At 46.3% G+C, this 27,976-nt stretch overlaps 1 protein-coding gene across 1 annotated transcript in view; it reads right to left on the bottom strand.

Moving 5' to 3' along the window:
• Window positions 1-25,360, bottom strand: part of OASL (2'-5'-oligoadenylate synthetase like) — a 34,714-nt gene extending 9,354 nt beyond the window's left edge. The window contains exons 1-8 of the mRNA XM_080821628.1: window positions 25,042-25,360; window positions 15,907-16,195; window positions 14,956-15,131; window positions 12,211-12,452; window positions 11,587-11,728; window positions 9,229-9,693; window positions 3,562-3,780; window positions 32-314 (exon numbers count right to left, since the gene is read on the bottom strand). Of these exons, the coding sequence (XP_080677754.1) occupies window positions 32-314; window positions 3,562-3,780; window positions 9,229-9,693; window positions 11,587-11,728; window positions 12,211-12,452; window positions 14,956-15,131; window positions 15,907-16,195; window positions 25,042-25,239 (2,014 nt within the window). The 5' untranslated portion in view covers window positions 25,240-25,360. The remainder of the gene's footprint in view (window positions 1-31; window positions 315-3,561; window positions 3,781-9,228; window positions 9,694-11,586; window positions 11,729-12,210; window positions 12,453-14,955; window positions 15,132-15,906; window positions 16,196-25,041) is intronic.
• Window positions 25,361-27,976: the final 2,616 nt, after the last annotated feature.

Raw genomic sequence — 27,976 nt, 5'->3', positions numbered from 1 at the left:
GTGCATCTGATGGGCTTCCCCTCCCCCTTACCCAGGGCCCTGTAGGCAGGCACGATGGTGACAGTGATGGGCTCCGCCGTCCCCTTGGTCTCGATGGTGAAGACAAGAGCATCGGGGTCTCCCTGGATGATTTCCACGTCCTTGAGCCCAAGGGCCAGCAGATCCTGGCAACACCACAGCTTCTTCCGTATCAGACTCAGAATGGCTTGGTGGTGCTTGGCCTCTTGCTGGAAGCTGTGGAAACAGCTCAGGAACGCCACCAGTTCTACCTCCAAGGTGTTCCTGACTGCTGTGCCATTCCCAAAGGAGCCTACCTGCGGAACACAGAACCCCGTCACCTGCCACTGCCTGTGCCAGGCAGTCCCCGGGGCTCCTTACGTGAATTATCCCATATCTGAGGCTCCTCACAGCCCAGAAGGGTGGGCGCGTGGTACCAACAACCCCTCTTACAGGCGAGGAAACTGAGATTTCAAGAGAAGAAGTCACTTGCTCAGGGTCACACACAGTACACAGCAGAACCTGGGTTTGAACCCAAGTAGCCTGACTCCAGAGCCCAGACATTGTTTTGCTGCTGAGATGGGGTGTTCTAAGCTGCAGAGTGGTGCCTCCTCCAAGAGACCACTGAGGCCTACTCTGAGCATTTGGGCATCTGAGTCTTTCATGACATCAAAAAGTGGGGAGCAGGATTACCTGGTGGGTAAGAGCCATGGGGCAGCCTGACTTTGACCTTGACTCCTGCACTTGTTTCTCGTCTCTGGTCCCTAAATGTGAACCCTAATTCCTCGTCTGCAAAATGAGAGTAACTGTGGAACACGAGTCATTGGGTTCTTAGGAGGATTAGATAAGAGAAGGTGTGCAGGGGGCTTGCCATGGGCCCGGCATGCAGGAAGTCAGCCGTATAGCTCTCGTCCTCTTCTTTGTCTCGTTGGCTCAGATCATCCCTTCTCTGCCTGGGATTCAGTTTCCCCATCTGGATGGAAGGAGCCTGAGCTGGATGATTTAGAAGCAGTCTATTTGATGTTCTGAGAGTCTAGACCCGCTCTCCAGCCCCTCCTGCCTCTGGTATACAAAGCCCTACAAATATCTGGCCTCTTGTCTTTCTCACCCCAGGCTGGGAGATCCCTCAGACCTCAGGGTGGTTACCTCTTCTGGCAAGTGGAATCATGACAGATTGATTATAATGCAGCCGTCATGGGTTGAACCCTCACGGTGTCTGGCACTATGGAAGGTCCTTTATGCCCATGGTATCTTTTATTTACTCTTAACACCCACTGACTGGGGTGGGGACTAATCACCCCAGTAATTGTCCCCAGTGTGCAGATGAGAAAGCTGAGACAGTGGATTCATGGCCAGGAGTCATAGTCATGGTCAGTTAAAGGGTCAGAAGACAAGGTGTTTTGACAAGGTGTACTTCTACTTCTTTCTTCCCTGTGCCCCAAGTCTCTGAGCCAGGCCCTAGTTCCGAGGAGAAGTCTGCCATCTTTTCTTCCCCCTCCTTTTTGCATTCTCTTTCTGCACCTTCATTGAGATCCAACATTTCTGCCCCATTTGGCAGGGCTGGGAATGGAACCCTGTGTGCGGATGAAGGGCACATTCCCTTGAAAGCTGCGCCCAGACTTCCTGCCTTTTTCAGTGAAGACCCAGGCGGAGACTAAAGGACATTCTTGAACAAGCTTCATGACTTGCTCCAGTCCAAATCTTTTTAAACCCAACTCATTCAAGCATTCATTCATGTGAACCAGCCAAGCTCTGGATTTTTGTAGGGGTGGGAAGAGGGTTTAGAACCTGAATAAAGCATTATTTCTCCTCTACCCTTGCTTTGGGGGTATCTCTCTTATTTTATGGTTTCGGTGGGAGGGGGAAGTGGCTCTGGTCTCCAGGGAGAATTTGAGGGCTGGGTAAATTCCACTTCATGTCATCAAAACTCATTCAGTTGGTAGCATCCTCTGGTCTCCAGACTACCCCCCTTTCATCCACTTCACCCTCAGGATTGTCAGGGGTGGGGCAGGGTCTGCCTGACTCAGAGCAAGAATTTATAATGGTGCTTTTGCTTTGGTGCATTTACCGTGTGCTAATCTCTTAGTTTACATTGACGAGGCTTTTGCTGGACAAGGAGGAAACTGATGATGATGATGATGAGACAGAAGGTATGAGAGATAAGAGGAGTCTAAGAAGGAAAGGAAAGAAGCCAAGAGTCAAACCGTGGTCTGTCTAAATCCTGTGGCCTCAGGCTCTGGGTGCTGGAGGTGGGTGTAAGGAAGGGCTGGGGACCAGAGATTTCTAAATCCTTCTCTGAGGTGAGAACTAGAGCCCTAGGCTGGGAGTCAGGCACCCTAATTCTAGTCCTGCCTTTGCCACTAGCTCACTGTGTGAACCTGAGACATCTCTCACCATCTCTTTGCTTCAGTTTCCTTAATGTTTAAACAAAGGGTTGGCCGAGACTGATTCTCCAGGGCCTTTCCAGCTTTGGCCCCCTTGAATTTTGATTCTAGCTAGGACAAGAAGCAGCTGAAGGAAGGGCATGGGTGGGTGGGGAATCAGTGGGGTTGGCCTAGAGCACCGGCTGTGGAATAGATAGATCCTGGTTCAAATCCCAGCTCCCCCATGAGCTGTGTGACCTTGGACAAGTCACCTTACCTCTCTGAGCTTCCACTAAAGAAAACTTCTAATCAAAAACTTAGAAAAGTAGGAAGAGACTCCAATGAGCACTCACATATCCAGCCAGTTAGTTCCAGCAAGTCTAAACTCCTTGCCACATTTGCTGCATCAAAACCTTGTTAGAGCAATTACAAATACCGAGGAACTTTGTCTCTGAATACTTTAGCATTTTTAGAAAAGATTTTATTTATTCATTTGAGTGTAAGAGAGAGAGAGAGAGCACAAGCAAGGGTAGAGACAGAAGCAGACTCTCCACTGGCAGGGAGCCCGATGGAGGGCTCAAATCCCAGGACCCCGAGATCATGACCTGAGCTTTTAAAGGCAGAGGCTTAACCATCGGAGCCACCCAGGCACTCCTGCTTTAGCATTTGTATCCAACCAAAGAGAGCACTTCCCTCCTGGCCCATAACCACAAAAGGATTATACCTAAACAATCAACAATGCCCTCTATTATCTAATATCCAGGCCATATTAAAATTTCCCTACTTGTCCCCAAACTGTATTTTATGGATGGTCTATTCACACCAGGATCCAATCAGAAACCTTGCATTGCATTTAGTCATTATGAATCCTAACGGTCCAAACCTCCATTTTGCTCATCTGTAAAATGGGAAAAGAATCGTGCATACCTCAAAGGGTGCATGAATTAGAGCTCGTGTATTGTAAGGGGTTAGGCTAGTGCATCCCAGAAAAGTGAACTACTGTCATGAGTTTCCTTACCAGACTTGTTCCGCTCAAGACAGAAGCAGGGTAGGGTGCAGGCAGCTCAGTGGGGTGCCCTGACATGTTAGCAGCGTGGGCTAAGGATAATGAGGCAAGAGGCTCCCAGCATCCTCTGGGACGAGGACCCTCATGCTGCCTTTGCCCGGCCCTGGCTTTATGGATGGAGGGGACAAATCTTACCTTGAGCACCTTCAGCACCTGCACCTTCTCATCCAGTCCGCAGTCCCCCTCAAAGTGCTCTTCTCTCAGGAATTGTTGCACAGTCTGCACAGACTCCAGAACCTCCAATTTCTGCTCCCGGTAAGGCTGCAGCCATTGAGTCACAAAGGAGTCCAGCCTGGAGGCAGGGGTGGCATACAGCTCCCTGGTCAGTGCCATCTCTGAGCCAGAGGACCACCGCTGCACAGATATAAAGCCACACAGCTATCTGGCTCCCTGCACGCCCACTTCTTTAAGGGGGCTCCTCCTCATTGACCACCAGCACCCTGGGGGGTAGAGGGGCCAGAGTGGAGAGGAGTAGAGTGGAGTGGAGAGGAAACCAGGAGGTGACTGGGCTGACCTGGGTTCCTCTTCTTGGAGACTCTTTGCCGCATCAGGGGCCCTCCCGCTGGGAGTTCTGGGGCCACCTTAACGCTTGACTTCCAGCCTAATTTTTTTACTATCAGTTTCGATTCTCAGCTGCTTTGGTTTCCCTTTGATGACATTTGGAAACTGAAATTGGCTGAGTTTAGCCCTGGAGGAGCCAATGCTCCCAGTAGGTCAGAGTGGGATGCTCTCTATCAGTCCAGTCACCCCACATTGTCATAGGAACCTGCGGCTCAGAAAGATGGGGACTTGCTTGTGGTTGGTCAGGGTGAGCTGGGGGAAGCCCAAAGGTCCAGAGTCTGGCAGAACAGACTTTCAGTTACGGTCTGCCTTTTGCCACACTCTTTACTGCTCTGACCCTCCCATAATTGATCCATAAGAATGGGGTTAGTAATGATACCCTCCCCCATAGGTTGTTGTCCAGATTAAGCACGAGAACACTGAGCACAGAAAGCGCTCAGTAAATGCAAATATTATTATTCACTCATTAAGTACCTGTTGAGCACCTGCTAGCTGCCAGCGTGTTAAAAAGACAAAATAAGATGTGATTCCTGTCTCCCCAGGGGCTCTCAGAGCAGTAGGGGAGAGAGGCAAGAGATTCTGAGAGTCCAGTGTGACCCTTAAAAGACTATGAATGTGGCCAGGAGGAAGAGGACAGACCACAGGCAAAGTAGAAGTCCGAACGATCCTGGTGTGTGCCAGGGATTCAGTTGTCAAATATGCATTGGCACAGAAGGTAAGGAGGAGAGAGGTGAGAGATGTACCTGGACAGGTGGGCAGGGTTGAATAATTGGAATGCTATCATTCATTCATTCAATAAATATTTATTGAGTAGCTACTATGTGCCAAGCAGGTGCTGGGGATACAGCAGGGACTAGACAAAAATCTGTGCCTGCAAAGGGTTTACATTCTGATAGTGGAGACTGACCATAAACAGGATAAATAAGTCAAATTGTAGTAAATAAGAAGATGAGAAGTGCTAAGCAGAAAAAATAAAGCAGGGCAAGAGGTTAAGATATATGGTGTGTGTGTGTGTGTGTGTGTATAGGATTGTTTAGATGTTCAGTCTCAAATAAGGTGGTTGGAAAGGCCTGAAAAGGAGATATTTGAGCAAAGACATGAAGGAGGCAGAGTGAGCCATGTATATGCCAGAGGGAAGAGGATGATTCATGGTAGAACGAGCAGCAAGTGCAAAGGTCCTGTGGCATCAGTGTGCCTGGTGGGTTTGAGGAATAACAGATGACTAGAATGGGATGACCAAAGGGAGAGACTGTGAGGAGATGAGGTTTAAGTGGTAAAATGTTCGGGTGCAAATAGTGTAGGATCTTGAAGGCCATTCATTAAGGCTGACTTTTACCCTGAATGAAACGGGGAGCCATTGGAAAGTTTCAAGCAGAGGAGTGAAATGGTTTGACTTTCATATTAATGAGATCACACTGGCTGCTAGGGGAAGTTTAGATTAAAAGCAGAGGGTAGCTGTGGAGGTGAGAGGGGAAGCAGGGGCTCAGTTAAGAAGCTATTGCGATAGTCCGAACAGGAGGGCGCCTGGGTGGTTCAGTCTGTTAAGTGTCTGCCTTCCACTCAGGTCATGATCTCGGAGCCTAAGATTGAACCCCATGTCAGGCTCGCTGCTCAGTGGGGGGAATCTGCTTCTCCTCTGCTCCTCCCCCTACCTGTCTCCTCATGCTCGCTCGCTCTCAAATAAATAAATCAAAATCTTAAAAAAAAAAAAAGTCCCAACAGGGGATCTGGCAGCTTAGATCAGAATGGTCGCGGTGAAGGTAGGGAGAAGTTGTATGATTTAATTTTTTTTAAAAGATTTTATTTATTTATTTGAGACAGAGAGAGCAGAGAGAGAGAGAGAGAGAGAGAGAGAGAGCATGAGCTGGGGGGAGGGGCAGTGGTAGAAGGAGAAGCAGACTCCCTGAGTAGGACTTGAACCCAGGACCCTGGGATCATGACCAGAGAGGAAGGCAGACACCTAACCGACTGAGCCACCCAGGTGCCCCTGATTTAATTTTTTTATTATGGAAAATTTCAAACATAAACAAAAGTGGAATAACAAAAGGAACTTCTGTGAACCATCATTCAGCTTCCACAATGATCAAACTGAGGAAGGAAAGGGTTAAGGTGTAGGGAGGGAGGGATAGGGAGTCCCTGAGGAGTCTCTGAAACTATTCCTGACAGGCAGAAGCTCTAAGAGAGGCTGGACAAGAGATAAGGGAATAGACCAGATCACTGGCCCCAGATGTTAGGGAGTTATTTTCTTTGGTGGCTACAGTGTAATCACAGAAAAATTACCAGACCTCAAAGAAATGAGTCATTAAGGGTGTTACCAATAACACTTGCTCAAACCAAGATGGCACGAGAATCTCAAGGTCACAAGCTTCCTGGTCGAGTTTTCAATAAAGGACCCACCCTGAAAACCCTCAGTGGAAATCCATGAGGGACCCCTCTCACTCTAGAGAGGTTTTTTCTTGCCTTTCTGCTCTCACCTTCACTTTAAATAAACTTTCACTTCCCTTGACCCTTTTGTGTCTGGCAAGATTCATTCTTCAACCCGGTGAGACAAGAACCCTCTGATCCTGTAACAAAACAGCAGCTGCTGATTCTTGCATCCACGTGTCCTCTCCTGTGTTATTTAAGCACAAACCCTAGCTGTCGCATCATTTTCCTGCATCTATTTTGAATATAAACAGGTCTTGCTAATGGATGGAATATGATGTGAGACCAAGACTGGACCCAAGGACCACTCCAAGGCTTTGGTTTGACAACTGGAAGGATGGAATTGTCCTTAAGTGAGACGGGAAAGACTGGGAAGGGCCAGCGTAGAATACTTCTAAACCTCAGTATTCCTATCTGTAAAAAGGGAGAGAAGGTATTATGCGTACTCCTCCACCTAAGTTCCCGGGCAGCTGTGAGGACAGGAATCTAATGACATCATGTCGATAAAGACTCTTGGTGTCAGTGCCAGGCAGAGGCACGGAATTATTAAGTTACTAAGGAATAGAAAATAAATAATTTTATTGAGCTGCGGAAGCAGATCTTAGTCAAGGCTTTGGGGGCAAAAAAGATACCCTACCTATTCACATTCACTCAATGAGTAGGAGTTCATTCAATTTAGGTTAATGATGGGGGGGGGATTTGATTTTTTTTTTTAAATAGGCTGGTCTAACAGCACCCTGCAGCGTCTCTCCCTGGGGCTGTGAGCGCTTTTGATTCTCTCTTGCTATGCATGGCTCCATTCTTTGTGCAGAGGGAAGACTTTTTACTCATACGTAGACTTGACCTTGGGCTGTTCTGCTCTGACTGCATTTCTGCTTAGACATTCACGCTCATTTAGCTATACTGGGAACTGCTGTACTTGGTCCCAACCCCCAGGGCTCAAAATCAGGCTAAGTAAAACCAATAGATGGGAGTCTATGCTAGGTCAGCTGATCACTCTGGGTCCAATTAGGTTTGGACAGATGAGCGAAGCTATTGGGTCGGAGCTTGGCATGGTCTACACTATGGCATGGAGCGCATATGGGTGAGTGGGCAATTTCAAAGAATGAGACAGCAGTTACCATGTGGTCTCTAAAATAGCATTGGGCTGAGACCCTCAGGAAGATAAGAGGGAAGAATTCAAAGTCATTCTTTGGTTCATTCGTTTATTGAGCAAGCATGTGCTGAACATGTGTGCCAGGTAGACAGCATTCTAGACCATGGGGACACAGGAATAAGGCCCTTGTCAAGTCTCATTAGATCAGGGAGACCAATGATCCAACAACGGAACACAACGAGGGTCCCAAGTGTTTTCATGGAATTCTGAATTAGGTGTAGGGGCAGGAAGTGACCCAGTTGGCTGTGTGGGGCTTCTAGCAATGGTTCTCAAACCTGAGCATGCACCAGAATTACTTGGAAGGCTTGTTTAGACACAGACTGCTGAACCCCACCACCAGAGGACCTGACTCAGGTAAATCTGGGATAGCTGCTGAGAATTTTCATTTCTAAGACATTCCCAGGTGGTGTGCTGATTCTGTTGGTCTGGGGTCCATACTTGGAGAATGATGACTTAGAGCTTTGAGTGTTGACAGATAGAAACACGAGGGAAAAGGGATAGTTGATTCGGTCACGGTGTCATGATCCAGAATTTGGTGCTCTGGAGCTGCGAGAGTTTGGGCACACCTGGTGTGTTTTGAGAGTGATGAGGAGAGATTGAGAAGTAAGCAAGCACTTAATTGTCAAAGACCTTGAATGCCGAGACAAAGAACTTAAACTTTATTCAACAGGTAATAGGAGCCATTGGAGGACTTCCTGCAGGGAAGGGTACATTCATACTTACGCTTCTGAAAATCACAGTGGTCTGGGTGGAAAGCGGTGGGTGAGGGAACAGGGCCATAGAAGTCTACATCATGTGCAGCCTGACCGTGGGCACTCCTGGGGACCTGCGGCTTTGAATCGAGGAGCTAGGTTCTTGTCTCACCAAGTCGAAGAATGACTCTCACCAACAAAGGAGGGTGAGTAAAGCAATAGAGTTTTATTAGCAACAAATCTGTGTTTTTATTAACACAAAAAGCTCTCAGGAGTGAGGGCTCCCAACGTGGTTGCCACTGAGGGCTTGTAGTCTGTCCTTTTTTTAATATATAATTTTAAAAATTTTTTAATAAATGTATAATGTATTATTAGCCCCAGGGGTACAGGTCTGTGAATCACCAGGTTTACACACTTCACAGCACTCACCATAGCACATACCTTCCCCAATGTCCATAACCCCACCCCCCTCTCCCTCCCCCCTCCCCTCGCCCACCCTCAGTTTGTTTTGTGACATTAAGAATCTCTTATGGTTTGTCTCCCTCCCGATCCCATCTTCTTTCATTTATTCTTTTCCTACCCCCAAACCCCCCACATTGCATCTCCACTTCCTCATATCAGGGAGATCATATGATAGTTGTCTTCTTCTGATTTGTAGTCTGTCCTTTTATTGACAAGTGACTGGGTGACTTATAGCCTTGAGTTTCTGGTGCCATCTTGCCTTGAGCACGGACTATTGAAAACACCTTTAATGACTTACTTCTTTGAGGTTTGGTCATTTTCTATGACACACTGTAGCCACCAAAGAAAAATACTGCTGACCATCGGCCACCCGAGGCCAGGGGGCTGTTCCCTTATCTCTTGTTCACTCTGTCTTGGCGCTTCTGCCTGCCAGGAATAGTCTCAGAGCCTAGCCAGGGACCCCCATCTCTCCCTGCTATACCTTAATCCTGTCCTCACTCAGGTTCTCCTCATGAGTAGGATGGTGTCACAGTCTTTAATCTGCAGGTCTGAGAGGCTGCAGCGATTCCGCAGTGTCCGATTCTGGAATTTTAGTATCTGATCCACCACAGAAAGACCCCCAGCTTCCTCAATCTTCTCTTTCAAGTCACGGATGGAGTCCTCAGGGTGGATGGCGTAAGGTTTGCTGTGGCCGTTAGAGTCCTTCACGAAGACCTGAATCTCAGGAGGGAAGGTCTCCAGTACCCGGATGCTCACCTTCGAGAAGATCCCATAATCTGCTAGTGTCTTCCGGCTGCTGAGCATTTTTCTCTCCCCACCCGGCTCAAGGAATGAGAGACGCTGCTGCCCCTCGAAGCCCCACATCCTCCTGATCTCTATTTTCATCTTCCAGATGGGACTATAGGGGTTCACTGAGAATGTCCAGGCCTCCTCTCCTGCCTTTTTCACCGTCACCTGGACATCCCTCGCTGGCTGCAAGGGAAGGAGGACCAGATAAGGACATCTCACGGTCATGGCTGTTGTCTCCAAATCCTCCCCTTCCTGCCCACTGACAATATGATTGATTGCCTGCGAAGATACTTATGGTAGAAGAAAGTGCTACTGGTAATTTTCTCAGCCAACAGGTATAAACTGGAACTGTCCCAGGCAGAGCAGAACACTTGATCATTCTAGGCTTACCGGACCGTTGAGTCACCTGACTTGCCTTCTGACTCCCCCTGATAGGAGTTAACAACCGGCAGCAGTTCTTGAAGTAACCGTTCCTCCTATGCGGAACTGTTCAGAACTGTCCCTATCTGTCCCATGGGGATAACATGAACACCTACACAGGTCCATCATAGGGCTATTCTAAGTTAAATCATTTAACAGATGGAGGCACAGGGATGTGTGGTCAAGGATATTCACTGTAATAGCAAAAGTCTGGAAGCAGCCTAAAAATCTTTCAGTGGGGCAGTGGTCACAAAAGAGAAGGTACTTTCCTCCATTGGATCATGATATAGCTGTTAATCCAGGGAGACTTGAAGTCTAGTCCAAGTGTGTGTCCCTTGTCCCGGCATCACCCCATTTCATGCTCAAAAATATCCTGCTTTGGACTTTGCGTTACATGGTCAAGCCCTTTTAGGTCTACAGGTATGGATATGGAATTGCCTTTCTGATAATTTAATTGAGTAACATAAATAGCCAGATCGTCTAAGTAAATAAAAGCAAAAGGGCAAAAAAGTTAGATTATGCTCAGACAGGAATGTGCTAGTGCGTGGGCGGCGTATCTGTCCACGGAAGGAGATGCGGGATATCGATAAATGGATGCTGGGGAGAAGGCGGTACCGAGAGCCTGGGGATCGGGATGGGAAGGCAACTTACTTTAGTTGTGTGTTCTTTTCAACAGTGTGATTTTTAAAATTCTTTGCTAAACACGTGTATTACTTTTTCACAAAACAATAATATTAAAAAAGGTGATGGGGAGGGTTCTTTAGCAAGAGCTGGAGGACAGTCCCATGAATCTTGCCTTGCGGGAGCCTCCTGGTCCACTGGACATGCCAGTCAATGGGCCAGGGCTGGGTGGCGAGTCCTTCTCAGGCGTGAGGAACTGCTGCAGATCTGCCTTTGAGGCCAGCCACAGGATTTCCCTGCAGGCTACAAGATGTGGGACTGGCAATGAGATCTCTAGGGGAGGGCAGGTTAGGGAAATGACGTCTCTCTCAGTTGAGCCAATAGCCACGTCCTGGTCTTTGAACCCTGGATTCCTACGTAGTGTTCAGACCCAGGCTGCCATGATCATGTGGTAGAAACCCATGAATGGGGAAGAGGGGTGGTGCACTAGGGGTGTTGCTGTCTGCAGTGGAATCCAGTGCTCCTAATTGATCATTTCTGGATACATCTCTGAAATCTCTCTCTTTTTTAAAATAAAACTTATTTTTAAATATTTTTAGTAATCTCTACACCCAACATGGGGCTCAAACCCACAACCCTAAGATCAAGAGTCACATGCTTTTTGACTGACCCGTCGAGGTGTCCCTTAAATCTTTTTTGACAGCAAGAAGTTGAGCTTTCAACAACGCATAATAGGGAAAATGTTACCCCACAGGGGGTATGTATGTGATAAAGTCTTTGATTATATCTTTCCAGTGGCTACAGAGCAGGGAAGAAACTGCCCATTTTACAGATGAAAGAACTGAGGCCAGATACTTAGAGCAGAAGGGGAAGAACTGCACATCTGGTTGCCTGGGACATCTCCATGGTGGGGGGTTGTTACCTATCCTGGGGTCTTAGAGGTGCTGTGGCCAGAAGCTGAGGGGGTTCACTGGGGGGAGGGTGCTGAAGTGAGGTCAGCACTGGGTCATGACTGAGGCATTGGGATGATCTTACCTGTATGTACCAGGCCTGGTTGGGGTCTTCAGTCCTGAAGCAGGCCCGTTCCAGTTCGCGAACAGCCTCTCTGGCCACCAGGTCCCACCTCTTTTTGCTTCCCAGGTTGTTGGTAGGATCAGCTGGGTCCAGGATAACTGGCCTGGGAGAGAGAAAGGGAAGTAGATCTCCATCACACTTAGGACTCTGGCCTCTGTCACTGAGGTCTGTAGGACGTGCAAGGCATCTGTGTAGGGAGGCCTCCCTGCAAGCTAAGCCTTGTTTGTGATTAAAGTGTAACCTAAGTTGGCCTGGTCAGAGTGAATCTCGGGGATTCTGCTTAGAATGCTAGGGCAAAGGCACTCTCTCTTGTAGTGAAAGGGATGAGTGCAGAGAGGAGATTGGAAATGATGTAATCATATTCGCCTGAATTCAAAGGCAAAACATAGGGAAGGGCAGGGCTGAGCGATTTCATAGACTGCAACCCTGATGAAACAGCGAACATCTGGATCACACCATACCTGAAGCTTCCTTTATCCTTGGGCTTCTCAGTTACAAAAGCCAATAAATTCCCCTTATTTAAAAAAGCGTGTGAGTTGGGTTTCCTGTTCCTTGAAGCTGAAAATAATGCCACCAATATATCACCTGCATTCCTTCAAACGTTGTTTGACATAGATTCTGACAGTCTCATTTTGGAAATCATAGTACTTGGTCCAAAATATGCAGATGTTTTGATAATTGATGAGGAGTTCCATCACAGCTCTATACCCTTCATCCAGGCTGAAGTTGTCGCTTTGGTTTGTGCCTATTTCCCAGGCATAGATGGTCAATAGCTCCAGTGCATATTTTGGGGGCAATGCTGCATTTCGATATTTAGGTTTCAATTTCTGTGGGTTTGGGGGGAAAGGGAGACAGAGAGAGAGAGAGAGAGAGATAATAAATATGAGATGCTACCCTGGGAATTGAGAATTTCCAGTTCCCTCTGTTTCTAGATCCCAGCAATATTTTGTCAACTTCAGGAATGCCTGGCTGGCTCCATAGATAGAACATGGTACTCTGATCTCAGGGTTGTGAGTTCAAGACCCCGTCATGTATAGAGCTTGCTTAAAAATAAATAAATAAAAATAATAAAGAAAAGAACTACTTTGTCAACTCCATTTTATATCTGTACTATGTAGCACGTCCATGAAATTTGAAGTGGGTCTAGCAGCTTTGTCTCTAGAAGGATTACATCCCGTGGCCAGCAAAATTTCCATGAAAGGGGAAATTGAAGCCTCTCATGGACATTTTAGGCCCCATCAGTCTATGTTCTTGAGTTGGAATGGGGGAGACAATGCAGTGTGGTGAATATAGGGTCTAATCAAAGAAAACAAAAGCACACAGACACACTGAAAACACAACACAAAAACCAGAACAAATGGAAAGATGGAAAAAGAGTTAAGAGTGTGAAATTTTCAGTTCCTCAAAAATTCATTTAGAAATTTATTGCAATTACAATTTGAATCCCACCATTTTTTTAGCGGGAGAAAAATGATCTTAAGATTCAAATATAGGAATAAATGCTTAGGAAATCCAAGAAAATTGTGAGAAAGAAAAAGAGAGAGGTTAGGATTTGTTTTCTCAGATATGTCTTATAAAAAGTATGTTTTTGGTGTCAGAATAAGCAATAGCCAAGTGTAACAGAATGGATAGCCCAGAACTAGTTCCCAGTAGATTAAAAAAACTTAACAAAGACTGACAAGGGTGATAGAAGATGGGAAAAAACACGCAATCCAACAAATGATGCTGGCACAATTTGTCCACCATCTGGAAGAAAATAAAGATGATCCCACTGTGGCACCAAATACCAAAATAGTTTACAAATGGAGTGAAAGAATATGTGAAACATAGTAGAAGAAAATTAGAAGACCACCTACACACTGTGGGCAAGACAGAAAACCTACAACCCAGAAGTCAGACCTATTTGTGTGTCTGTTTTTAAGTAATCTCTACAATCATGTGTGGCTTGAACACATGACCCCAAGATCAAGAGTCGCACACTCCTCCAACTGAGCCAACCAGGCATCCTTCTTCGTGTATTTTATTTTATTTAATGATTTCTTTATTCATTTTAGAAAGAGAGAGAGATTGCCTGAGCATGGGGAGGAGTAGCGGTGGGGGTGGGGGGACAGAATCCTCCAGCAGACTCCCTGCTGAGCCTGGAGTCCCACTGGGGGCTGGATCCCAGGAGCCAAGACCATGACGTGAGCTGAAATCAGGAGTCTGCCCTTCAACTGACTGAGCTACCCAGGTGCCCCCCCCCAACTTTGTGTGTTTTAAACATTAGAAAAATTATATTGTCAGAGATACTTTAATTAAGGTCCATAGAGGAGTGATCTATTGGTGAAAACATTGTAATACATGAGAAATAGCAGTAAATATCTACATAATTTACAAAAAGCTCTCACAACTGATTAAAAAAACCCCAAAACACCCAATGGAAAAAGATGCAAATATATTAACAGGTTAACTCCCCAAAGTTCAACTCCAAATGTCAGTAAGCAAATGCATTTTTGCAAAGGGTGGACTACAGAAAGAGTAAGGCATCATGGGAGGCCACTTACGTAAGCTCTGGGCATGAGCAGTGTGAACAAAGAGAGAGGAATGAAGGCATAGTCTCCAAAAACGTTTTTGGTGTCATTTCAGGCATTTCATCTGAATTTTACCTTCCTTTTTATACTTCATTTTGTGCATTACTTGAATTTTTCACAAGCCCAATGTAATGTTCAAATAATCAGAAAAAGTGATTATTATGAAAACTATTATTATTATGAAATGTTATTATTATAAAAACCAGCCTTGTTGATTAATAGCACAGTCAGGCACCTTGGTGTTTAAATCTCAGCCCAACTTTAGCCCTTGAGCCTCAGTTTTCTCATCCCTGAAATGGGGCTAAGGTAGAACGCCTATATGACAGGGTTGCTGGAAAGACAGAAAAAATATGCAGAGCACTCAGAAGACAATTAATGCTCAGTAAACAGCAGCTTTCTTCCCATTGCTGTTATATGAAATGCCTGAGGTCTGAAGTCTGTGGAAAATCACATTGGCGGAGCACCTGCGTGGCTCAGTCAGTTGAGCCTCTGCCTTCAGCTCAGGTCATGATCCTGAAGTCCCAGGACTCAGCCCATGTCAGGCTCCCTGCTCAGTGGGGAGTCGGCTTCTCCCTCTGCCCTTCACCCTGCTCGCTCTCTCCAGCTCCCCCAATAAATAAACAAATCTTAAAAAAAAAAATGTTAGCATATGCCTGCCCTCCCTCTTGTCTCTGCATCTCCCAGTCCAGCACCTCCCAGCCCTGAGCCGCCCAGCCCTGGCACCCAAGCCCCGCACCCAGCCCCGCTCTGAGCCCCGTACCTGCTGGTGCCAGTACTTCACCATCCGCAAGAGGTTCTTTAGCTTAACAGGGCGACTTTTCACAAAGTGCCGCTGCAACTCTGTGAAGCTTGGCGAGAATTCCCCAGGGGGGGCACCACTGGTTATTAAGTCTTCATAGATTTCCGGTGATGGTTTAGCGTCCCGGCAAAAATTTTCTGGGAGAGAAAAGGACCTAGTTTAGGAAAATCCACCATCTGAGGACAGGAAGATGGGAAAAAACTGCTAGGTAGAGAGGGCTCATAAATGATCTCACACAGTCCTCACTCCTGTATTCTTTCCCCCATTTTACATCAAAACAGGTAGAGGCTTACCGAGTTTGGTAGCCCTCTCAAAAGTCACAGAGATTTTAAATGACTCGCAATGGCGAAAGACTTTACCCTGTGTCGGGCACTGGGCTAAGCTCACGGAATCCTTAGAACAGCTCCATGAAGTAGGTAAAATTAAGTGGAACCATAAGGAGCGCCATCTTTGTGGATCAAACATGGTCAAATATTGTCAATTTCCTATGGTTCAACCTGATACTATCCCATTTAACAGGTTGGTACATTGAGTCTTAGAGGTGTTAGATACCTTGCCCAAGATCACAGTTAATAAGTCTTAAAGCTAAAATTAAAAGACATTAAGAGTTCGGTTTTTAAAATGATTCCAATCTAATCCTAACTCCAAAGACCTTGAAGTGCTTTCTTGTCCTGGTGTTTCCCAGAGGGTCACAGAGGAGTCTCTCCTTGGGCTGGGTGGGAAGAGTCCGCTCTCTCCCCAGCAAGGGACATGGTAGCACATATGTTTATGGAATGCTCAAGTTCCAGCCTCCCCAGATAAAAGTGAACTCTACTCTCTCCCCTGGTTTCCACCTTCCTAAACCTCCCCCAAGGCCAGGTTGGTGAAGGCCCCCTACTAGTTTCTCTGGCCCCAAACCATTATTGTCTTTACTCAGAGCATCATAGGCTGGGAGCACATCCACTCCAATGGCTTTACTGTTCTTCCTGAGCTGGACCTGGAAGGACAGGGAGCGGGGGACCCTCGTGGTCTCTTTCCGTGGGACCATTGTGATGCTGTAGGCCAGGCTCCTGCTGTACTTGGTCAGTCTCTTCTTGATGAAGTTGATGACAAATTCGCGGTGGTCTGCCTGGTCTTGGAAGCTGGAGAAGCAGCTCAAGAACAAGACCAAGTCCACATCAGAGCTGTAGTTCAATGTCGTCCCCTTCCCAGAGGAGCCACCCTGGGGAGGAAATTAATGTTGAAGCTTCACCTATCTTGGATCCTGAAGCTTTGAGGTCAGGGTGAAGCCAGAGGCACCCATGTTAGGCTGTTTACATAGGTGCCAAAAAGAGACCTTGGTCTCTTCCATACGTGGTGGACTTTGCTGACCACATCTCTTTGTTGATTTAGACAAATTAAGTGCATGATTAACTATTTAAAGGATATAAATGAAAGGTAAAACTCCACTGCACCTCAGTCCCTGAGCTCCTTCTGCAGAGGAACCCATAGTTACCAGCTTCTTCTGTATCATTCCAGAGATGCTTGATGCCTAAACCCATGCTGTCCAATATGGTAGCCAAGAGCCACATGTGGCTAATTACATTTGAATGAAATGAAATTTATAAATACAGTCTTTCAGCCATACTAGCTTCCATCCAAGTGCTCAACAGCCACCCACAGAGACTGATGGGCAGTGCATGTAGAGAACATTTCCATCACTAGGAAAGTTCTATTGGACATCTCTGGCCTAGACAGACTGACTTTAACATATATATTTTGTACATACATTTTGTGTGTGTAGGCACAAACATATTTTTTAGACATTGTGTGTGTGCATGTGTGTATATGAAGGATGCTGGAAACCCTAGTGCATTGGTAGCAGCGTGTTCATAGAATGAGGCCCAGCTGTAGCCTTGAAAGGTACATCATAGATCTTTCCTCCTGGATAAGAAAAAACCTGGAAAAGGAATTTAGATGTCACCGACAAGCATCCAAATTTACGGACAAGGTGATGATGGCATTTCCCCATTAGAGGGGGACTGAGGATGATGGAAAGTCCTGCCTGCCTTTATTTATTTCACTTGCAAATGATCTTCTTGCCTGGTCCTTTTCCCCACTTACTGCTGATGCACTTGCAGAGAATGAACTAGAAAACTACATGTTCCTAATATTTGGTCAAAAGAAATCTCAACAAGAAAAGCAGAAATTGTTTCCTCTTTCTCAAAAGTGTAGAAATGCAGCCACTGTCCTGAGACCTGATTTGTGACCCAGGATGTGATCTACTCTGGAGAATGTTCCATATGCACTTGAGAAGAATGTGTATTCTGTTGCTTTAGGGTGGAATGTTCTGGATATATCTGTGAAGTCCATCAGGTCCAGTGTACCACTCAAGGCCCTTGTTTCCTGGTTGATCTTCTGCTTGGATGATCTGTCCATATCACTGCGGGGGGTGGTGGTGTTAAAGTCCCCTACTATTACTGTATCATCAATGTGTTTCTTTAACTTTGTTATGACTTGGTTTATATACCAGTCTGCTCCCAGGTTAGGGGCATAGATATTAACAATTGTTAGGTCTTCTTGTAGGGTGGAACCTTTAATTATGTTATAGGGTCCTTCCTCATCTCTTTTTATAGTCTTTGGTTTAAAATCTAATCTGTACTAAAATTTGTATGGAATCAGAAGAGACCCCGAATTGCTAAGGAAATGTTGAAAAACAAAAATAAAACTGGCGGCATCACGTTACCTGACGTCAAACTTTACTACAAAGCTGTGATCACCAAGACAGCATGGTACTGGCATAAAAACAGACACATAGACCAGTGGAACAGAGTAGAGAATCCAGATATGGACTCAACTCTATGGCCAAATAATCTTCGACAAAACAGGAAAAAATATCCAGTGGAAAAAAGACAGTCTCTTCAATAAATGGTGCTGGGAAAACTGGACAGCTATATGTAGAAGAATGAAACTCGACCATTCTCTTACACCATACACAAAGATAAACTCGAAATGGATAAAAGACCTCAATGTGAGACAGGATTCCATCAGAATCCTAGAGGAGAACATAGGCAGTAACCTCTTTGATATCAGCCACAGCAACTTCTTTCAAGATATGTCTCCAAAGGCAAAGGAAACAAAAGCGAAAATGAACTTTTGGGACTTCATCAAGATCAAAAGCTTCTGCACAGCGAAGGAAACAGTCAACAAAACAAAGAGGCAACCCACGGAATGGGAGAAGATATTTGCAAATGACAGTACAGACAAAAGGTTGATATCCAGGATCTATAAAGAACTCCTCAAACTCAACACACACAAAACAGACAATCATATTAAAAAATGGGCAGAAGGTATGAACATGTCTCCAATGAAGACATACAAATGGCTACCAGACACATGAAAAAATGTTCATCATCACTAGCCATCAGGGAGATTCAAATTAAAACCACATTGAGATACCACCTTACACCAGTTAGAATGGCCAAAACTAGCAAGACAGGAAACAACGTGTGTTGGAGAGGATGTGGAGAAAGGGGAACCCTCTTACACTGTTGGTGGGAATGCAAGTTGGTGCAGCCACTTTGGAGAACAGTGTGGAGATTCCTTACGAAATTAAAAATAGAGCTTCCCTATGACCCTGCAATTGCACTACTGGGTATTTACCCCAAAGATACAGATGTAGTGAAAAGAAGGGCCATCTGTATCCCAATGTTTATAGCAGCAATGGCCACGGTTGCCAAACTGCGGAAAGAACCAAGATGCCCTTCAACGGACAAATGGATAAGGAAGATGTGGTCCATATACACTATGGAGTATTATGCCTCCATCAGAAAGGACGAATACCCAACTTTTGTATCAACATGGACGGGACTGGAAGAGATTATGCTGAGTGAAATAAGTCAAGCAGAGAGAGTCAAGTATCATATGGTTTCACTTATTTGTGGAACATAACAAATAACATGCAGGACAAGGGGAGATGGAGAGGAGAAGGCGGTTGAGGGAAATTGGAAGGGGAGGTGAACCATGAGAGACTATGGACTCTGAAAAACAACCTGAGGGTTTTGAAGGGGCGGGGGGTGGGAGATTGGGGGAACCAGGTGGTGGGTATTAGGGAGGGCACGGATTGCATGGAGCACTGGGTGTGGTGAAAAAAACAATGAATACTGTTACGCTGGAAAGAAATAAAAAAAAAAATCTAATCTGTCTGATATAAGGATTGCCACCCCAGCTTTCTTTTGACATCCATTAGCATGGTAGATGGTTTCCACTTCCTCACTTTATGTCTGAAGTGTCTTTGGGTCTAAAACGAGTCTGTTGAGGTACTTGGGTGGCTCAGTCGGTTAAGTGTCTGCCTTTGGCTCAGGTCATGATCCCAGAGCCCTGGGATTGAGCCCTGGGTTGGGCTCGCTGCTCTGTGGGGAGTCTGCTTCTCCCTCTCCCTCTGCCTGCTGCTCCCCCTTGTGCTGTCAAAGAAAGAAATAAAACCCTTTAAAAACAATAAAATGTCTCTCTTGCAGACAGCATATCAATGGGTCTTACTTCTTTATCCAATCTGATACCCTGTGTCTTTTGGTTGGGTTATTTGGCCTATTTATATTAAGAGTAACTATTGAAAGACATGATTTAGGGCCATTGTGTTACCTGTAAAGTTACTGTTTCTTTCTGGTCTATGTTACTTTTGGGCTCTCTCCTCACTTAAAGGATCCCTTTTAATATTTCTTGTAGGGCTGGTTTGGTGATCAGAAATTCTTCTAGTTTCTGTTTATCCTGGAAGCTTTTGATCTCTCCTTCCACTCTGAATGACATCCTAGCTGGAAAAAACATGGCTGCATGTTTTTGTTTTTTTGTTTTTTGTTTTTTTTTCAATTAGCATTCTGAATGTATCATGCCAGTCCTTTCTGGCCTGTCAGATCTTTGTGGATGGGTCTGCTGCCCATTTTTTAACATTTCATGAAATCTTTAATAAAATTAAGGAGGGATCACTGTTATATTAAAAAAAGACAAACTGGGATGCCCTGGCTGGTTCAGTCAGTGGAGCATGCAATTCTTGTCCTTGGGGTTGTGAGTTCGAGCCCCACACTGGGTGTGGTGGTGACTTAAAAATGAAATCTTAAAAAAAAGATGAGTAATAAAGCACAAAAAAATGCATACTATGTGATTGCATTTATATAAAATTCAAGAACAGTTGAGACTAATCTATGTTGTTAAAACTCGGGCTATGATCAGTTGTCTCTGGCAAGAAAGAGAGGAGAACATTCATTTTTTGATCTGCATGCTGGTTACACTTGGGAATTCATTATGAAAATTCATCAGGCTGTACCTTTATGATTTGTACACATTTTTTGTATGTTAAACTTTATTAGGAAAGTATTCAAGAAGGGTACAAAATTATTTTTAGGTAATCCCTAAGCAAAATAAATATTTTTTTGAAGATTTTATTTATTTATCTGGCAGAGAGAGAGAGAGTGAAAGAGGGAACACTAGCAGGGGGAGTGGGAGAGGGAGAAGCAAGCTTCCCGCCCAGTAGGGAGCCTGATGTGGGGCTCGATCCTAGCAACCTGGGTTCATGACCCAAGCCAAAGGCATACTCTTAAGGACCGAGCCACCAGGCGCCCTAACCCTTTTAAGTAGGCTCCATACCCAGTGTGGAGCCCAATGCAGGACTTGAACTCACAACCCTGAGTTCAAGACCTGCGCTGAGATCAAGAATCAGATACTCAACCGAGCCACCCAGGCGCCCTTAGCACAGTGCTTTCGACATCCATCCGTGCTGCTCCATATATTACCAGTTTGCTCCACTATCATCCCCATTGTTATAGGTTGTTCCTTGACTTTTGACTTCCATCCCCCATCTGCCTGCTTACTGTTTACTGTACAGAGTTCTCAAATACTTTTTGATGTCTGTCCAGTGTTTCAGCTATAATTTGTGAGACAGTTTGTAAGAACCTTACTTCCTCTTGGCTGGCACCAGAAATTACTAGTGTAATTTTCAAAAATCGTGAGGCAGTTTGGACCCCAGATTCTTATGTAATCTTAACTTTGGTACCAGGTTCCTTGACCTGGGGAAAAACAATAGTAGAAAAAGAAAGCATATGGATGTCAGTGGGGTGGCGGTGATCAGACATGGCCAGATGTCTTTGCAAAAGTTACTTCTGGTCCTAGAAGACTCTCGAGGCCACTCATCGTAGGAAATCCAATGAAATCAGTATGTCGAGGGGCACCTGGGTGGCTCAGCGGGTTAAGCCTCTGTCTTCGGCCCAGGTCATGATCTCAGGGTCCTGGGATCAAGCCCCGCATCAGGCTCTCAGCTCATCAGGGAGCCTGCTTCCCCCTCTCTCTGCCTGCCTCTCTGCCTACTTATGATCTCTCTCTCTCTCTGTGTGTCAAATAAATAAATAAAAACTTAAAAAAAAATCAGTACGTCGAACTCAAGAATTAATTCCAGAACTCTCACAATAGACATAAATGAAACCAGGGAAACTAGATGCAACTTAGAAAATCTAGTGCTTAACAAGTTCCAGAAAGGCAGAGAGAAAGAACTGTTGAATTATGTACAACGCACAGTGTAATCTCTTCCTTCCTCCTCATATAGAAACAGAAACTTTCATTACAAATATGTGTCCTTTATGCTGTTGCTGGCTTACCAATGTTTATCCAAATACAGTGTTTAAATACTTGGCTTGGGGTGCCTGCGTGGCTCAGTTGGTTGGGCAGCTGCCTTTGGCTCAGGTCATGGCCCTGGAGTCTTGGGATCGAGCCCCGCATGAGGCTCCCTGCTCCACAGGGAGTCTGCTTCTCCCTCTGACCTTCTCCCCTCTCATGTTCTCACGTACTCTCTCTCTCAAATAAAGAAATGAAATCTAAAAAAATAATAAATAAATAAATATTTGGCTCTAGGCATTTTTGATCTTGCTCAATAGTTGGACATAGCTACTGCAGGAGTATTTAAGCTTCTAGAAATAAAGACCACTGAGAGAACAAGAGAAAAGGGGAAGTGATTTTTTTTCTTCTTCTCCAAATAGTCTTCACTTGACATGGGTAGTATTACCCATAAAGGAGAGAATGGGAACTTCAAGTCTTGGGTATTTGAAGTAACATGAATGGCAGGTCTCCAATGGAAACACAGCACTTTTAAATCCATAGAATAAATTTAACATACGTTCCTTTTTTGGTGGTAGGTCCTGAAATCAAAGAAGCTCAAGGAGGCCGACAGCAGAAAGCCTGCATCACAATCACTCCAGGAAGTTCAGATATTTGGAAGAATCAGAGCCCAGAAGTGCAAAGTTTGTGTCTTTTTAAGCAACTACAGTAGCCTCTATTTCTTGAAATTCCATTTGGAAGCTCATGCTTTGCTGATGGCACTCCTGAATGTTTGGCTTCAACTCTTTATTTAAAGATTATTTGGGGGCGCCTGGGTGACTTAGTCAGTTGGACAACTGACGTTAATTTTAACTCAGGTCATCTCAGGGTCATGGGATCGAGCCCTGCTGCTCTCTCTAAAAAACAAACGAACCAACAACAACAACACTCTAAAGATTCTTTAAGGCTGCACATTCTTCTTTTGGCAGCCAGTGTTAGAGGATTTTTGGTCCCTTAGTCCCGTGGATCTTGGTTCTGCTGCTTGGAAGAATGAAGAGGTAGACCTGACAGAGTGGTGGGCAGCAAAGCAAAGTTTATTGAGCAATAGAATAAAGCTCCTGGCAATGGAGGGGACCCCAGAGGGTTGCCATTTTGTCTTTCCCATCCAGGGGTTTTTATTAACTCTTCTGCAGGACTATCTTGAACATCTGGAGTGTGGGCCCCCTGTGGATTGGCTATGGAGGTGTGCCAGTCCAAGCTTTGATCATGCCTCCGTCTACCTATCGGGTTATTGTTCCCGTGTTGCTGCTCGTTTGGGCTGACATTTGGAGAACCAACTGTCTCAACTTGTGATAGTGACCCATGTTTTGTGGTTAATTGTTTTGTTTCAGGATATTCTGTAAGAGTCACTCCTATAGAGGCTGCTAGACAGGATGCCATTGTGGTCTTGCCTATGCTGTGAAACAGGATGCTGGCGGGGTTTTGTCTTAGCTGTCCCCGCTCCCTGTTTTCTTGTGGGGACCCTGGCCCTGACTACCTAAGTGTCCAATCAGCTCCTCCTAACAATACCACCCCCAGGTGAAGCTTGATTTACTTAAGTAATTAGATTCACGGGACGCCTGGATGCCTCAGTTGGTTGGGCGTCTTGCCTTCAGCTCAGGTCATGATTCCCGGGGTCTGGGAGTTGAGTCCTGAATAGGGCTCCCTGCTCTGCAGGAAGCCTGCTTCTCCCTCTGCCTGCTGTTCCCCCTGCTTGTATGTGCTCTCTCTCTGACAAATAAATGACAAAATAGTTTTTAAAAAAGTAATTAGATACATGAAAATTAAGGGAAGCCTCACAAAATGGAGCCTGAGGCCAGAGGGGGAGGCCACCAGGGGGAGGGGTACCAACGCCAATTATAGGAATTATCCATGCAGACCCCAACGGAACTGTAAACAGGAAAGAAACATCAACTGCAGGCCCCAACAGGAAATCATGTACATTGCATTTTCTATAAGAAATTTACCCTGCAAATGAAAAGTCTCATTACTCTGACTGGACTTCCCTTCAAAACAACCCCTACACCTTCCTCTTCCTTCTCCCTAAATTCCTCTTTGTTGGACTTGCCTATATGGTCTTGCCCTAGGGGGCTTGTGCTGAGTTGCCATCCTTTGTTACAAAGTAACTGGCTGTTAAAATTTTTTTCTAAGTTAACAGATATCTTTCATCTAGCAAAATTAGCAAAACCTAGAGGATGATCAAAGCAATTTTGATTTAGGGTGATATTGGGTCATGGGCTCCGGGAATGCAGGAGGAACAACAGAAATGACCCCCGGGGACGCCATCTTCCAGCCCCCCCTTCCTTAACCCTTGACTCTCCAGCCAAAAGGATGTATGCCCAGGTCACGTCTCCATAGGTAACCCAATACCTACGCAGGAAACAGGAGTTTCAGGAGCCCCCATCCCATACCCTCCGATCACCAAATACCTTACCATATATGGATGTGAGCCCATGCCCTGCCTTGGCCCGAGAAAAGACCCCGGCGAGTCCCTCCCACATCCCCCCACATCCCCGACTCCCCTTTCCAGAGTCAGGGAACCTCGCCAGAGGGTGCCCACCTCCTCTCCGCCAGACGGTGCCCACCTCCTCCCCGCACGCACGCACGCACGCACGCACGCACGACTTTCCTGGCTCCCCTTCTCCAGAGCCCTGAAACTTCGCGGGAGAGTGCCTTTAATAAATCTTGCCTGGAGCCTACCTCACCTGGTGTTGTTTACCTCCCCTTCGAGACTTTACAAATGATATGTTAAAAGTTGAATTATGTGGTCAACTCCTAAAAATCCCTTTTAACCCATTTAGTATTCACAACTGATAGGTAGATTCTAGCATAACTATGTAGATATAGTGCCATTTTAGGAGAAAAATACAGACTATAACTTGGAGGGTACAGTAGGTTTAAAAAAGATTTTATTTTAGAGCAAGAGCCAGAGAGCACCAGAGGGAAAGCAGGAGGGAGGGAAGGAGGGAGGGAGGGAGGTGGGTGGGAGGAGGGTGGGAGGGAGAAGGGGAAGGAGGGCGGGGGGAGTAAGGGAGAGGGAGGATTCCAGGCTGAGAGTGGACTCCTGGTGGGGCTCTAACTCCCCATCTCCCCTTCCTGAGATCATGACCTGAGCGGAAACCGCGAGTCCCACGCTTAACCCACGGAGCACCCAGGTACCCCAACAGGTTTTCTTCAACAAGAAACAAAAGCGTCCACTTTATCAGACCTATTATTCGTATTCCACCTGCCCCCCTCCCCCCGCAATCAGCTGGATCCCAAATAATCTTCCTCCTCCTGATCATCCTCCTCCGTCAGACTTGTTACGGTTCAAAGGCACTTTCCCACAGTTTATCACGTCTCTTCCTTATAACAAATCCGGATCAAAGAGGGGGCAGCCCAGAGACGAAACGACCCCTCCCCCAAGGTCACACGGTCTCCAGGTCACACGGGCTGGGAGTCAAGGTCAATCTTAAGTCCCCAGGAGCTCACCTTCACCACCTTCAGCACCCTGACTTCCTGGTCTAGAACCAGCTCATCGCGGAAGCAGCGTTCCCGAAAGAAACGCTCTATTCTCTGCCAGGCATCCTTCAGTTCCTCCTTCCAGTCCGGGTCGGGCCGAAGGTTCTGCTCCACGAAGGCAGACAGCGTGTCTGCAAGGGTGTAAGACGGGACCTCAGAGAACGCCATCTCCACCAGCCCAGGCGGCGGGCCCGGCTGGATTCTCTGGGCTTCTCGAGGCTTTCCACAGAGGCTGAAGGGCTGGGGAGCTCCTGCTACCCCTCCGCGGGCGCTCGGCCGCCCACAAGGCTGTTCCTTCCGGCTCCTTCCTGCTCCGGACTTTGGGAAACCGAAACTGAAAACCGAAAGTGAATTCCTGAAACTGCAATTTTCTGGTCGCTCGAGGCTGTCAGGGAAAAGGGCTGAGTGTGGGGCCAAGCGCCCTCTGCAGATCACCCGCAGTCTCGTTGTGAGCGTTTCTCCCCACCTCCGTGCCCCATTTCCCGCTGCTTGCAGAGGAGACCCCCACCCCCCTACAGGAGCTGGATTGTGTGGATCCCTGGGGGTAAGGAGGTGCTGATGCCTGGGCGGGAAGGTGGGGGCTTGGGCTGAGCCCAAGAAGTCCTGGAGCCAGGCCTAGAACCAACGGAGCTTTATTTTCTAAGAGCAAAGGGAAACGCATCTTCAGTTTGCTACTTTGTTCCTAAGATCCAGGTGAAGTTCCCCTTATCCCCAGGATGGTGCAAAAAAATAGCGGAGCTGGGGGTAGGAATTCAAAGCCGCCCTCATCCCAACTCCGTCAACAAAATGCCAGAAAGATGTTTTCTTCTCGTTTTTGTTAATGGCAAAAATAAGATTTTTGCCACTCGTTGAAATCATAGGTATGGAGCAAGTGTGGGGACCCCAAGACTGTGGGGAGGAGACTGGGTGTTGGAAATATGGACCTGAAAGGTTTGCTGAGGGGGCAGGAGGCCCTGATGGCTGGCTGCACAGGCCAATCCAGGTTTGGTGGGAGGGATAAAATCAGTAGATTTGCATAAACTACCAAGTCCAGAGTCTGCAACATAGGGGCTGAAGTGGGGCCCCTGGGTGTCTCAGTGAGTTAAGCACCTGTCTTCAGCTCAGGTCCTGGGATGGAGACCTACTTTGGGCTCCTTACTCAGTGGGGAGCCTGCTTCTCCCTCTCCCTGCTGCTCTCCTTTCTTGTGCGCTCTCTCACAAATAAAATCTTAAAAAAGGGAGAAAATCACAAGGAGGAGAAAATACATTTACAGTACTGTATACAGTATTTAAACAAATTTGCATATAGGTGGACCCTCACAGGCCAAACCCATATTGTTCAAGGGTCAGCTATGTTGACAGCTGTGGTCACCAGGCTGTACGTTACATTCCTAGAGTTCAATCATTTTTTTTTTAAAGATTTTATTTATTTATTTGACACAGAGAGAGAGATCACAAGTAGGCAGAAAGGCAGGCAGAGAAAGCAGGGAAGCAGGCTCCTCGCTGAGCGGAGAGCCTGATGTGGGGCTCGATCCCAGGACCCTGGGATCATGACCTGAGCCGAAGGCAGAGGCTTAACCCACTGAGCCACCCAGGTGCCCCTGGAATTCATCTTATAACCCAAAGTTTGTGCTCTTTGATTACCTACACCCATTGCTCTTACCCCCACCTCCTAACCCCGGCAACCACCAATCTACTTTGTTTCTGGGAGTTCTTTTCATTTCGTTTCATTTATTTGTGATTCCACATGTAAATGAGCTCATACAGTGTCTTTCTCTGTCTTATTTCACTGCACATAATGGCTTTGAGCTTGATGCTTGTTGTCACAAATGCAGGACTTCCTTTTCTCGTATAGCTGAATGATATTCCATTTTATTTTTTAAAGATTTATTTATTTGAGAGAGAGAGAGAGCAGGAGTGAGGGGAGGGCCAGAAGGACAATCAGACTCCCTGCTGAGCGCAGAGCCTGACGTGGGGCTTCATCTCAGAACCCTGAGATCATGATCTGAACCAAAGGCAGACGCTTAAACGACTGAGCCACCCAGGTGCCCCGGTCTTACTTTTTATAGATCACATTTTCCTTACTTGTTCCTACCTCCTCACTCATTGTGGATTCCAGATGAGGGACCACATCTGTCTCACTGCTGGGTCCCCAGTCCCAACACCATCACAGTGCTCTCAAGAAAGATTCTTTATTTTTATTTTCTTTGAAATAAACTGTTGTGAAATAATTTTAAGGGCGCCAGCGTGGCTCAATCATTGGGCACCTGCCTTCAGCTAGGTCATAATCCCGGGGTCCTGGGATCGAGCCCCACATTGGGCTCCCTGCTCAGCAGGAAGCCTGTTTCTCCCTCTCCCATTCCCCTTGTTGTGTTCCCTCTCTCACTGTCTCTCTCTGTCAAATAAAATCTTTTTAAAAAATGCAGAGGAGTAGCAGAGGTGGCACAGGGAGCTCCTGTAGACCCACTTCCTTGGTTCCCCTGTTGTTATCACCTCCCATGACCCTGGGACACTGGTCACAATGAAGAAAACAGTGTTGTTTTAGTTCCAGGAACTAAACTCCAGACTTGATTTTGCCAACTTCCCCTTTCATGTCCTTTCCTGGTGCGGGAGCCAACCCAGCACACCATGCTGCGTTTAGCTGTCCCACTGGCCCAGTGTCTTCTGGGCTGGGACAGTTTCTCACTCCCGTTTTTTATGACCTTGGCAGGTTTGTTGATGGGTGCTTCCTGGCCAGCCATTTTGTAGAATGAGCCCAGTTTGGGTTTGTCTGATGTTCTTCTCATGAGGAGGCTGGAGTATGGATTTTGGAAAGAATATCACCAAGGTGAAGTGCTTCTGTGCCTTCTCATCCCATGAGAGCCGGGGCTGCGCTAGAGTCCCAAGACATTACTGCTGACTTTTGTAACTCAGTTAAGGTTGTGGG

This window comes from Martes martes (genome assembly GCF_963455335.1).
Source record: "Martes martes genome assembly, chromosome: 13".
In the NCBI taxonomy this organism is placed as follows: Eukaryota; Metazoa; Chordata; class Mammalia; order Carnivora; family Mustelidae; genus Martes; species Martes martes.
This window is presented reverse-complemented; position numbering and strand designations above follow the sequence as displayed.